This window comes from Exophiala oligosperma (assembly GCF_000835515.1).
Source record: "Exophiala oligosperma strain CBS 72588 unplaced genomic scaffold supercont1.31, whole genome shotgun sequence".
In the NCBI taxonomy this organism is placed as follows: Eukaryota; Fungi; Ascomycota; class Eurotiomycetes; order Chaetothyriales; family Herpotrichiellaceae; genus Exophiala; species Exophiala oligosperma.
Window position 1 is genome coordinate 70,826 of NW_015622848.1, and position 10,280 is coordinate 81,105.

General features: G+C 47.5%; 4 protein-coding genes across 4 annotated transcripts; 2 read left to right on the plus strand and 2 right to left on the minus strand.

Moving 5' to 3' along the window:
- The first annotated feature begins 3,347 nt into the window (after positions 1–3,347).
- On the plus strand, positions 3,348–4,442 carry PV06_11426 (uncharacterized protein). Its single transcript, XM_016413096.1, has 2 exons — positions 3,348–3,706; positions 3,758–4,442. Exons 1-2 carry the CDS (start codon positions 3,533–3,535, stop codon positions 4,232–4,234), a joined length of 651 nt encoding a protein of 216 aa, XP_016256544.1. The 5' UTR covers positions 3,348–3,532; the 3' UTR covers positions 4,235–4,442.
- PV06_11427 (uncharacterized protein) lies at positions 4,184–6,418 on the minus strand (the record flags this gene model as incomplete). The annotated part of the gene is made up of 2 exons (XM_016413097.1): positions 4,184–4,628; positions 4,675–6,418. The coding sequence occupies 2 exons, from the start codon at positions 6,416–6,418 to the stop codon at positions 4,279–4,281; spliced, it is 2,094 nt and encodes a 697-aa protein (XP_016256545.1). The 3' UTR covers positions 4,184–4,278.
- Positions 6,419–7,918: 1,500 nt separating this feature from the next.
- PV06_11428 (uncharacterized protein) lies at positions 7,919–8,536 on the plus strand (the record flags this gene model as incomplete). The annotated part of the gene is made up of 1 exon (XM_016413098.1): positions 7,919–8,536. One exon carries the CDS (start codon positions 7,919–7,921, stop codon positions 8,534–8,536), a length of 618 nt encoding a protein of 205 aa, XP_016256546.1.
- Positions 8,537–9,294: 758 nt separating this feature from the next.
- PV06_11429 (uncharacterized protein) lies at positions 9,295–9,966 on the minus strand (the record flags this gene model as incomplete). Its single annotated transcript, XM_016413099.1, has 1 exon — positions 9,295–9,966. A coding segment is annotated over one exon (560 nt), but the record flags the coding sequence as incomplete, so codon positions are not given.
- Between the last annotated feature and the right edge of the window lie 314 nt (positions 9,967–10,280).

Consider the following 10,280-nt stretch of genomic DNA (forward strand, 5'->3'; position numbering starts at 1 on the left):
CGACCCAACTGTCCTTCGACCCAACTGTCCTTCGACCCAACTGTCCTCCGACCCAAACTACCTTCAAGTCCAGCTATCAATGGTTGCAATGGCTTCCATAAACGATCTCTTTGTTCACCCTGAGAGTTTACGTGATGTGCAGAAGGCTTTGGGCTACCAAATTAAGATGGTCGAGGCGCTTGAGCACGCAAAGGACAGGCTTTCGAAGACGAAATCTCTGGACGCTAATACCCTTGCAAAGTGTGGTGTTTTTGTACAACACGTCAATAGATCGGACACTCCCAATAACTTCTATTCAGAAGTCTCAAAACTAAACTTAAATGAGCTGGCATTCTCGTTAATTAGTTTTGAAGACAGGCGGCTTAAAACACTACTCGACTCATTTAAGGCATCCGATATCAGGAAGTATGTCGAAAAGCAGCAGATTCAATGCCTCCATCGCTCTGAGATCTTTACGAGAATAAAATTCATTTTGTCAGCATGCGAGGGAAGCAGATTTGATGCTATCTACAGGACGGTGCTCCAAATGAGGAATATAAGCGAATCTGAGATGGCCAGGGACAATGGTAAAGTTAAAACCATGATAACTACTTATAACTACTTACTATCTACTGATTAGAACCCGAACCAAAGACTGCAGCTAAAGAACCTAACGCCTTGAAACTGCTAGGAGTTCGTCGAGAGAGCTTCAAGAATGTGTTCACCGAACATGTTGCGAATAATGCTCACTTGATGACAGTCGAGTCAAGATATCCTCGAGGGACACGTGGCGATGCCTTTATCTCCTTCGATGTCGAATCGGACAGAGGCCCTATTGCCGCATCACTTGACGCATTCCTGGACCGAGATACTCCGGTCGACAATATTCCCGAACCGTTCGGTGATACTATTGCCACTTCTATTGATAGGTGTGACCTCCGGAATTGGGAGAAAAGGAAGGGATATGTGGACACAACAAACTGTGTGAAAGTGAAGATGATATATCATGTTGAAATTCGTTTATATGATGACGCTACTCTTGCTAATATTCTTCATTCATAGCTGCAGGTATTTCCCTTGATACACTGTAGCCGAGATATTTGCAGGAAGCTTCATCTTTCCGCTACCTGTAACTGTCCATATCTCCTTATCCCCATCAAAGAAAATAACCTCCTTGCATTCTTTGCATAACAACTCTGTCTCGACCCCCTTCGGCTTGACGTAATCAATTGAAACATATCTCACGACTCGAGTTAAGGCTGTATCGTCCGCAGAAAGGCTAGTCCAGCGGCGTGTCTGTCAAGCCAGTCAGCATTGACTTTGGTAACGGTCCATGAAGACTAGAATACCAGTTCAGTTGCCGAAATTGGCATCACAACCAATAAACATAAGTTTAATTCAGTGTCTCAGAATGTGTAAGAAAGATCCCCCTCTTATTCTGATTGTAGGATGTGGTATGGATCTCCTTGTGCGATCTGTTGCCCAACAACGATTTTGTGAGTGAAAAGGAATAGATGCTGATGAACGATTAGGAGGAAGTGAGGAGATGTCGTGGTAAGAGGACGATTGTAGTAGTGCTAGATTGTATGTATCACTGATTAGAATTCAATTCTGTTCTCTGCAGCCAAATTGCTTTGCATTGCAGCTGATTCAAAAGGGCGTCAGCTCGGATTTTAATTCACTCACCAAGTATGATCCCACTAGGAAGGGAAAACAGGTCTTCAATTCAAGCAATCGTCGGTCGAGACTCAAGCCCTATCCCTTGAATGATGTGCAATGTTTGCCAGCGTGTCGTTACATGTGGCCATTGTCTACGTTAGGCGTCAATGATAGCGCTAAAAAATGTCACATGACATCAGGAGAGGCAAATTATAGAAATGTCACGTGTGGATTCAATAAACTGCTAAAATGACATAGTCTCGCGTCACTCTAGGTAAAATTAGGCTCCTGTCAAGATGCCAGTTGTCACGAAGAGTTGGGTTCACGGATAGTTGGGTTCACAGATAGTTGGGTTCACGGACAGTTGGGTTCATGGACAGTTGGGTTCATGGACAGTTGGGTTCATGCTACTGTCCACGCTGATGGACCTTCTGAGAGCGGTTTGTCGTGTCTCTGGCGACCTTTCAAAACCTCTGTATCACGCTGCCCGTTATCGCGAATCCAATATCTGCACATTTCCCTGGCGTGTGTTCGGTCTTTACAAGAATGCCCGTCGTTGGCTGCATTAGTTCCGAATACGTACTTGTATAGGGCAACATGTGTATACCTTTAAAATACTTTGCACTACAACAGAGGCTAGCAAACACCCTCAATGCATTATCGAGACGGTCATGTCTCAGTCTGCGCTTCCAAGGACACTGCGACCCGTCAACATAGGTCGCATAATGGCCTGCTACCTCTCTCTTCTTGACATAAATCTGCAACATGAAGCCAGGATGCGATGGCATTGCATCGATAGTCTTCGACAAGGGTCTGCGCTGGTCGTTCTGAGATACCTTCGATCTTGATCGACGCGCAAAGTAGCCGAAACCTCGAGTGTGAAGCTGAGCTTAGTTAGCGAATGCGGACAACGGTTCCAGCGGATCATATGAGTTGTTGGTCAGAACCCCTGAAGCCGAGTTGCCCGCGTATCATGGATCGATGAGCACCAACAAGGAGGGTTCTCTGTACACTCCGATGCCCGTCTCCAGGTATAAGAGCGCGTCCCTCCGCTGAGATGAGGTAAAAACTTCACCAAGTGCTCCGAGTGTTCCAAGTGTTCTTCCTTCAAGCAACCATTCCAAAGTCCTGACTCAAGACTTCTGCAATCCACAGCCCTCTCACTTCTTATCTTGTTTCCCTAAGTTATCATGCCAGAGAAGTCGCCCGAACATCACAACGGATCTTCCAGTTCAGAGACGACACAACACGACGCAGCCAGGAGCAATGGAGTTCCCCCAAATTCACCTCAAGATGCGTCTCCCCCCAAGACACAAGATATCCAGTACTTAAGATTTACCGAGGATGATAATTCGGATCAATCCAACGGTCCAGTTGCGAACAACGGAGACACCGTTAGGGAACCGGCTCCAGAGCGCGGATCCTGAACCCGAATCCATCTTGTGGTGAGAGGTGACTGTCAGTTGGTGTGGGATGGTCCGCTAAATATGGGTGCTCAACAGATACGTCGTGGTGCGGTGACTGAGCTGATACATAGCTAATTCTCTCCACATGGGTTCAATATACGCAGCAAGGACAAAGAAATGCTGCCGTTGGTGCTTACGTCACTACAACAGCGAGATATTATGTCCCAGATAGGTTAATGACATACATTTTTTGTCGCCGCATTCACACAATCTCGTGATTGGGAGCGTGATGATCCTTGGGCACTTTCGCCATGCATGATGATGTGTCAGTTTCTGTTCATCATATCAGTGTTCCACATGGCCTGTATAATTATTGATGTCGCATCAGAAGCCCGCTTGCAAATAACTCATTGCTGAAAAGTATACATAGCAAGCCTCGAGGGCATTGTTGCATCAGGTTCTCTTTTTGAAGCCCATGCAGAGCAAATATGCTCACCATTCCTACCAAGAAAGAGTTTCGCGATGTCGCGGTCCTTGTCACTCTGCCCGCGGAAGAGTTCATCCCAGAGCCGGCAACAGAAGGGTTCTGGCGACATCTCGAAAGCGCACAAGAACCTAATAAGCACGCCCAGAGTCTGATGGAGCAATACAATAAAGTCTATGTAGGCTCAATTCCTGTCCGCAAACTCTTTACCACCGCTAACAGCTATTAGCATCCCATTATCCTCGCTTATTATGGAAAAAAGGGACTATCACTTTCTCGGAAAGAAGGCCCAGAGAGCTGGGCTTATGCCACGAAATCATTCTACATTCTCCCGAATCAAGTCCTCGTGATGATAATCGTTCGCGATCCTCAGGTAGCACATCATCACGACGTCGACCAGACAACCAGTAAAGGTGTAAAAACTCCTGCACCAACCGCATCCAGGAAAACAACTGACCAAGCCCTCACCAACAAGCTTAACGAGGAACGGCAAGTTGCAATTTTGAAGTCGCATGACCTTCCTCCCAGTCTTGGCCCTTTCAACTGTGAGGTGGGTGAGATTCTCGCTCTCGAGGGAGGGAAGGAAGGTCTTTCAGTCAGGGCTGGAGGGATCGCGGCAAGAGTCATACCCTACACGATTAAGCGTAAGGGGGAGGAGTATAGTAAATGCGGAAAAGAACTGACTGAGGCTGCTGTGATATCTTGATCTGCTTGATGATGATGTGGTTGAAAAAAATTCAATCATAGTACCTACTGACGCGGATTTGGAAAACCATCCCCCAGATCGAGCCAGTCACCAATGTTTAAATCTTGAATATCGTGTTCAGACTCTTGCGGCCAAAACTCGTCGTTACCAAGGTGCATATCTGTAATGTTGGTTTTCTCAAGGTAATCTAGCCAACGGCCGAAATCCGTAGACTGATCTGGGGCGCCATTACCCGGAATTAGGGAGTCAGGAAGTATTTTAAGGACGAAATCTTCACCTTCAGTGGGGGTGTCCACGTAGGCATTATCCACATGACACCGTTTACATGACCCCTCTCCAGGCTCAGAATCGCGTCTATTGATGGTTGTTTCATTTGAGGAGGTCCGTGATGTTTCTGTCTCACGTTAGTGGTTAATATTGGAAGATGAGGACTGACAGACCGGCTATCTGTTCCCCGGCCTCGGCCTCTGGACCATGAATATTGAAAGGCTCAACCGACTCTGTTGGAAGTGGATTTTTATTTCGATGTGCTTCCTCATCCACTCGAGAAGGTATGCCATTCGGTCGCTCAGGTAGAGTAGTTTTGTCGACAGATTCCTCCGTTATATTGATTGCAACTCGACCAGGGGGAACGTTGGAAGATCTTGTATTGGAATTTTCAGTCAAAGACATGCCTGAGCTTCCACATTCATTTGCAAAGGCTATGGGGTTCGCAGGGACGTTGTTTCCGCGGCAAGATTCATCCGCCATGAGCTCCTGCTCAGTCGGCCCAAGTTCATCTCGATTGCCAGCAAGATCTCCCAAATATCGTTCCTCACCGTCAGAGAACGTAATGGGTGTAATGGGCGCAAGCGTTCCGAGTGCTTCGACAACCTCCACGGGCACCTCGTCATCCACACGACGACGCTTGCATGAGCGTTCAGGGTTGGCTTCCATTGTCGTGACTGAACGCTTCTCCCCTTCAAACTCCAATGAATTCTCCTGACGGCGAGCAGTCTTGAGTAATATGTTCATTTCAGTGTGAGTATTGCATTCTGAGACTCTGTTCTGGCCTTCAGCCCGATCGACCGTATTGTGCTGGTGAGGGGGCAAATACGATGGAGAAGCAAGACGCGGGCTCAAAGCCAGCTGATCTGAGAGTGGTGTATCGTGAGAAAGAGCGTTGTCGTTGTGCGCCGGCTCTTCTCGAGAATTCTTAGCTCTGTTCCTGGTGTTCCTCCTCGAAGTAGTCTCCGCTGCCTGGTTCGATTCCATAATTTTCTGGATCTGAAGCGCCCTAGCCACGTCACGAGACCAGACATCTCGGGCGACCTTGGAGTATAAAATATATGCTTCGTTGACAGAGTCATTCCATTTCTTGATCACCCTGTTGATCCGTTCGTCATTGCGGACTAACTGCGCAAGCTCTGAGATGTCGTTCTTGCTCAGTCGACGCATCGTGCCGGGCAGATTTGGAAAAAGTAGAAGTGCAGCATCTTCCTGACGCAACTGCAGGCATATGTTTCCCAGTTCTATCAGCTGGGTGAGTTTAGGATCCTTAATACCCACAGATTCTGCAAATTCCTTGTACATATGCTTGGGTTTTCCGCGACGTTTGCCCTGACGGGACGACTCCGTTTTCCGATATGTGTGATATCTCTCCGCGATGTACATAGCTCCCAGATAACCGTCGAGGTAGAAAGCTATTCTCTGTGGGCTATGCCGCCCTGGTGATGCTATGTCAAAGCCGGCGCGTGCAGGTCGAAATTCCTGAAATCGCTTCGAAAGGATCTCAAAGATGTTGCTTTCTCCAAGTGCTTTTTCACGGTTGCGAGCGTTGCGCAAGATATTATCCCGGATCCTGTGCTTCCGTGATATTGACGAGCTCACCTTCGGTGCAGTAGTGGGCTTTTGTTTGGCAGGTTTAGCAGGGGCAGGGTGCTCGCTGGATGTGATAAAGCCCGATGGCACGCTGCTCGCGGCAGTTGAGTCTGTGATCCCTGATGATGTTCGGATGATTTCGCTGTGATTTCCAGGGACCCTACCATCCTGTGGTGCGGTAGTAATGTTGCTCCGTTTGTTCACTAAGGACTTTTGGAGGCACGAGGCCAGGTATTCACACGTCTCAGTCAGGCAAGATCTGTATGCAGTCCAATCTTCAAGAGATGCATTCTTAATTCGATCACACGCATCGCTTATGTCCATTGTCAAAAGTGTTATCCTGACTGAAGAAGAAGTGGTACATGAGAGCGCTGGAAGTCACCAACCTCAGGCCCTCGTTTAAATCTGGCCATATTCCCCAAATATGGCCAGATTTAAGCTTGGCGGCCGGCTGGCCCCCCTATGCTCTTTAGTCTCGCCTGCCACACGCTGCCTACGAATTCGACATTAGTAGTGTGGTCAATCAGACCCTCCCTAATCCTTAGTCTACCATGATAACCTCACTCAAAGTTTGAGGTGGCACGCCGAAGACGTAGTCGCATGTCTCGAGAATATTGGTGAAATGGCCTTCTTCCCGGGGTTTTTAGGAGGATGAATAATGTATACATGCATGCTTTGTGTCTTTAACTGAGACGAGTAGTGAACTTGAGATTGTTGAGGCCGAGCAGCGAGACTGATCCAGGGCAAGCACTTGAACTTCTCTAAACGTCCATTTAGATAAAGGTCCCTTCTCCTGCATGTCCACCCGTTGCCTGGTTGCCTTGTTTTCTCTGCCCTGTTCATTCGTTCTGTTGCTCACCCACAGCTCAACCACCATGACAGCTCCGACGAAAGATCCCGCGTGGCTTTGCAGCGTGGTCAACGTATTTGTCACCATGCCGTTTCTCGTGGCAGCTTGCACCAAGTTGCAGCTGAAGCGCGCCGCCCCTATCCTTTGTTTTTTGAATGCCTCTTGCCAAACACTTGTTGGCATTGCCCTCACCATCATCATCCCTCAGGCTCCGCCCCACGCTGTTCACATTGTTACGCGCGTGTGTCTTTTTTCCCTTTATTTTCTGGATGTGAGTGCATTTCCCTCCACCGTTGGACAACAGTCTGACAGATTATACAGGCTGCTGAGGCATACGCTTACCTGGAGTGTGACCATTCAAGTTTCTGTATCACGTACGACTGGACAACAGTCCGAGGCGTGACAATTTTTTTATCCTTCATCGCTTTCAGCCTGCTCACATCCTCGTTGGTCTTGTCATTAGTGTTGTGAGGGTTCCTCTTCGATGACTTACTCGAATGGCACTAACAAACCGCCCACACAGACAGGCTACATTTATTAGCCCACTGCTCTTCACCCTTTCCATCTCTCTTTGTTGTCTTTTTCGGAGTGGTTGGGCCGGGATATTATTGTCAATTACAAGACGAGAACGACGTTACGTTCGCCTCATGTTGTCCTATGATTTAAGTCGGTCGATCTTTTTGACCGTCTTAGCTTTTATCGTCTTTGGGCTACAACAGAGATTCAATCAACAGGAGACATTGTGCCGCACGGTCAGTCAGATCTTCAAGACACCACTCCCTTGCTCACTTATAAAGATTCAACTCTTAGCTAGCAATAGCTTACTAGGAGCGTCCGGGATCTTCAAGTTACTGCGGCTCAATAAAGACCCAATTGGCAACGTGTCGTTTGTTAGGCCCAGCCCCAGCCCCAGCCGCGAACAGATTCTGGGGGAGTACAGCACAAGGTCTAATTAAGTGACGACATTTGCTGCAATGGACGACCCAACTCCTGGGCAGTGGATAGAAACCCAAGACGACATTATATTCAAGCTTTTGGACCAACTCCCGAACCAACTTCCGTTGACCATCACTTCCCTTCCATCTTCGAAGCTGCCGGTGATTGAGATTTGTGATAAGCAATGGCTTGCACACTTTCAATCACAGACGAATGCTGTTTATTATCCTCGACAGCTTGGAATGCTTGGAATGCCCGTGATATCTCTTGAGGAGGCGGTCCTCGTGCTGTACCGTCTTAGTGGCATGGATAGTACACGCATTCCGAAGGAGTACGTCGACGCATTGGCCGAGTTAAAGAAAAGGCTCTTATACTTTGCCATTGACCGGCGTAACAAGGGTGAGATGAGAGAATACTTTGCTATGTTGCCACTGGTTTCCATCGGAGCATTGATTGGTTTGCGCCTCAACAACAACCATTATACTGGTGTCCTCCGCGGATGGGTTTCGACACATAAACGTAGGTGGCTTTGTATCCTTGGTGGGGATCACGAAATAGAGATCGCCTTTAACTGCGAAGAACTAGAGGAGTCGCACATTGTGCTAAGTGGAGACATGAGACGACTACACCGAAAACTTTTGAAGATAAAGAAATAGGTTGGATTCACATCTCTACGGAGCCATTCGTCGACGTCGAAATGCTGAGTCTTTTCTGACCAATGTCTTGGCCGGTGTGGTTGTCGTTCTTTTTCCTTCCACGGGGACTCAGAGTTAATGGCACAAGATGGGATGTATCGTGAACTTTGGTCTTCTCAATTGAAAGAGGCACTAGCATAAAGAGACAGACATCAGCTCACAAAAGGTGTCTTTATCTCTTCGCCGACTGGCCTGGAAGAAACATAAGTTCCGTATAATGGGATGCCAGAACCTCCTGGATACTGTTGAATACGTCACAACTGTCCCATCAGTCAGGCTTTAAAGTTCGTCTTGGGCGCAGGGAAATGCTGAGGTGGCGCTCGTGACCCTCGACAGCGGTGCACGTTATATTTACTTTTGTCAACGGGCAGACAGAAGTCTTGACCCATCATATTTGTCGTGCATTCTGCCTTCTCAAGTCGGCGTGAACACATAAAAGACGTCGCTCGCCAGAACGATCTCTCAGTCTTCATCGGCCCTCCCAAATATCTTCATTGTTAACCGTCTGCAGAATGCCCGAGTTTGGCAATGCCCCCCCGATGAAAAATCCTTCAAAGCACGAATCAACCCTCTTACCAGCTCACTGCGCTCCGGTGTTTGCGTCATCGCAATCCTCAAATCAACCTCCATGTACACAAGAGAAGTCCTTTTTTGAATTCGATGACAGCTCTACAATTAGCTATATAGCACGGATACGAAAGTATTTCACCGAATGCCTTCCCATTAAAGGTTGTCTTTATTCCCCGGATCCTCACCATCATACATAAAGACAGCCATCAACATTCCAAGCTTCGATCCTTCTGATGCAGATATCCTTCGCAGATTGTTCTTTCAAATGTATTTATGAGAATGAGGAGAGATGAGGTGTGGAGGACCGACAACATTTTTCGCCATGGACGGGAGTGTGAGCGCCTGAATACTGATCCTTTGCCTGCCAACATCTATGCTAGTACGCTTATCACTCTTTTTTTCCACATGGCGGTCCACTCGCAGCTCAATATCCTCCCCCATACTCTTATGTGGGTGCCTGTGCGGAATGGTTGTCTGGAAATCATGCCCATAGCGGTCAGGCTGGTAGCCAGGCGACATTATTTGTCGGTCATCATGTCGGAACATTTCATATTGTCTCGCGGCCAATCTTTGTGACTTGTTTGTATTGTTGAGAACCCGATCAACATCATCATACGTGGGTTTATTGTGGAGGACCGTCATGAGATCCTTGAACTCTGGACTCTTTGGACGCTGGCATATGTCCATAAACTGAGACATCCGTTTTGCTCTCTTCGCCACTTCTTGACGAGCATCCTTCCCTCTGAGGTCTTTCTTAAGTTGCTCTTTACATTCTCGTCCCGCGCTTTTGCATTGATTACATGGCCGCTTCTTCTCACACTGGCTCACTATTAGATGTAAAACTTATTGAGAGGATCAAGCGATATACCTTTCTTTTATGTTGTTTACAAGTCTCACAGGCGCTGCTCACATGCTTGGTTTGTCGACACTGTGACTTTGTGGATTTCATTATCTTACCCTTCGAAGGACTCATATTTAGTGGATTTTTCAGGCAGGAAATCAACGTTACGAATAGACTTAGAGTAGTGATCATTAGGGGTCGTAGTAAATTAGGTCAGGAGAACAGGCTTGGCCTGATAAACAAGATTACTGAACCTTCACGTCCCTGCATCAAAAGCTAGGCTGTAAACCAGCC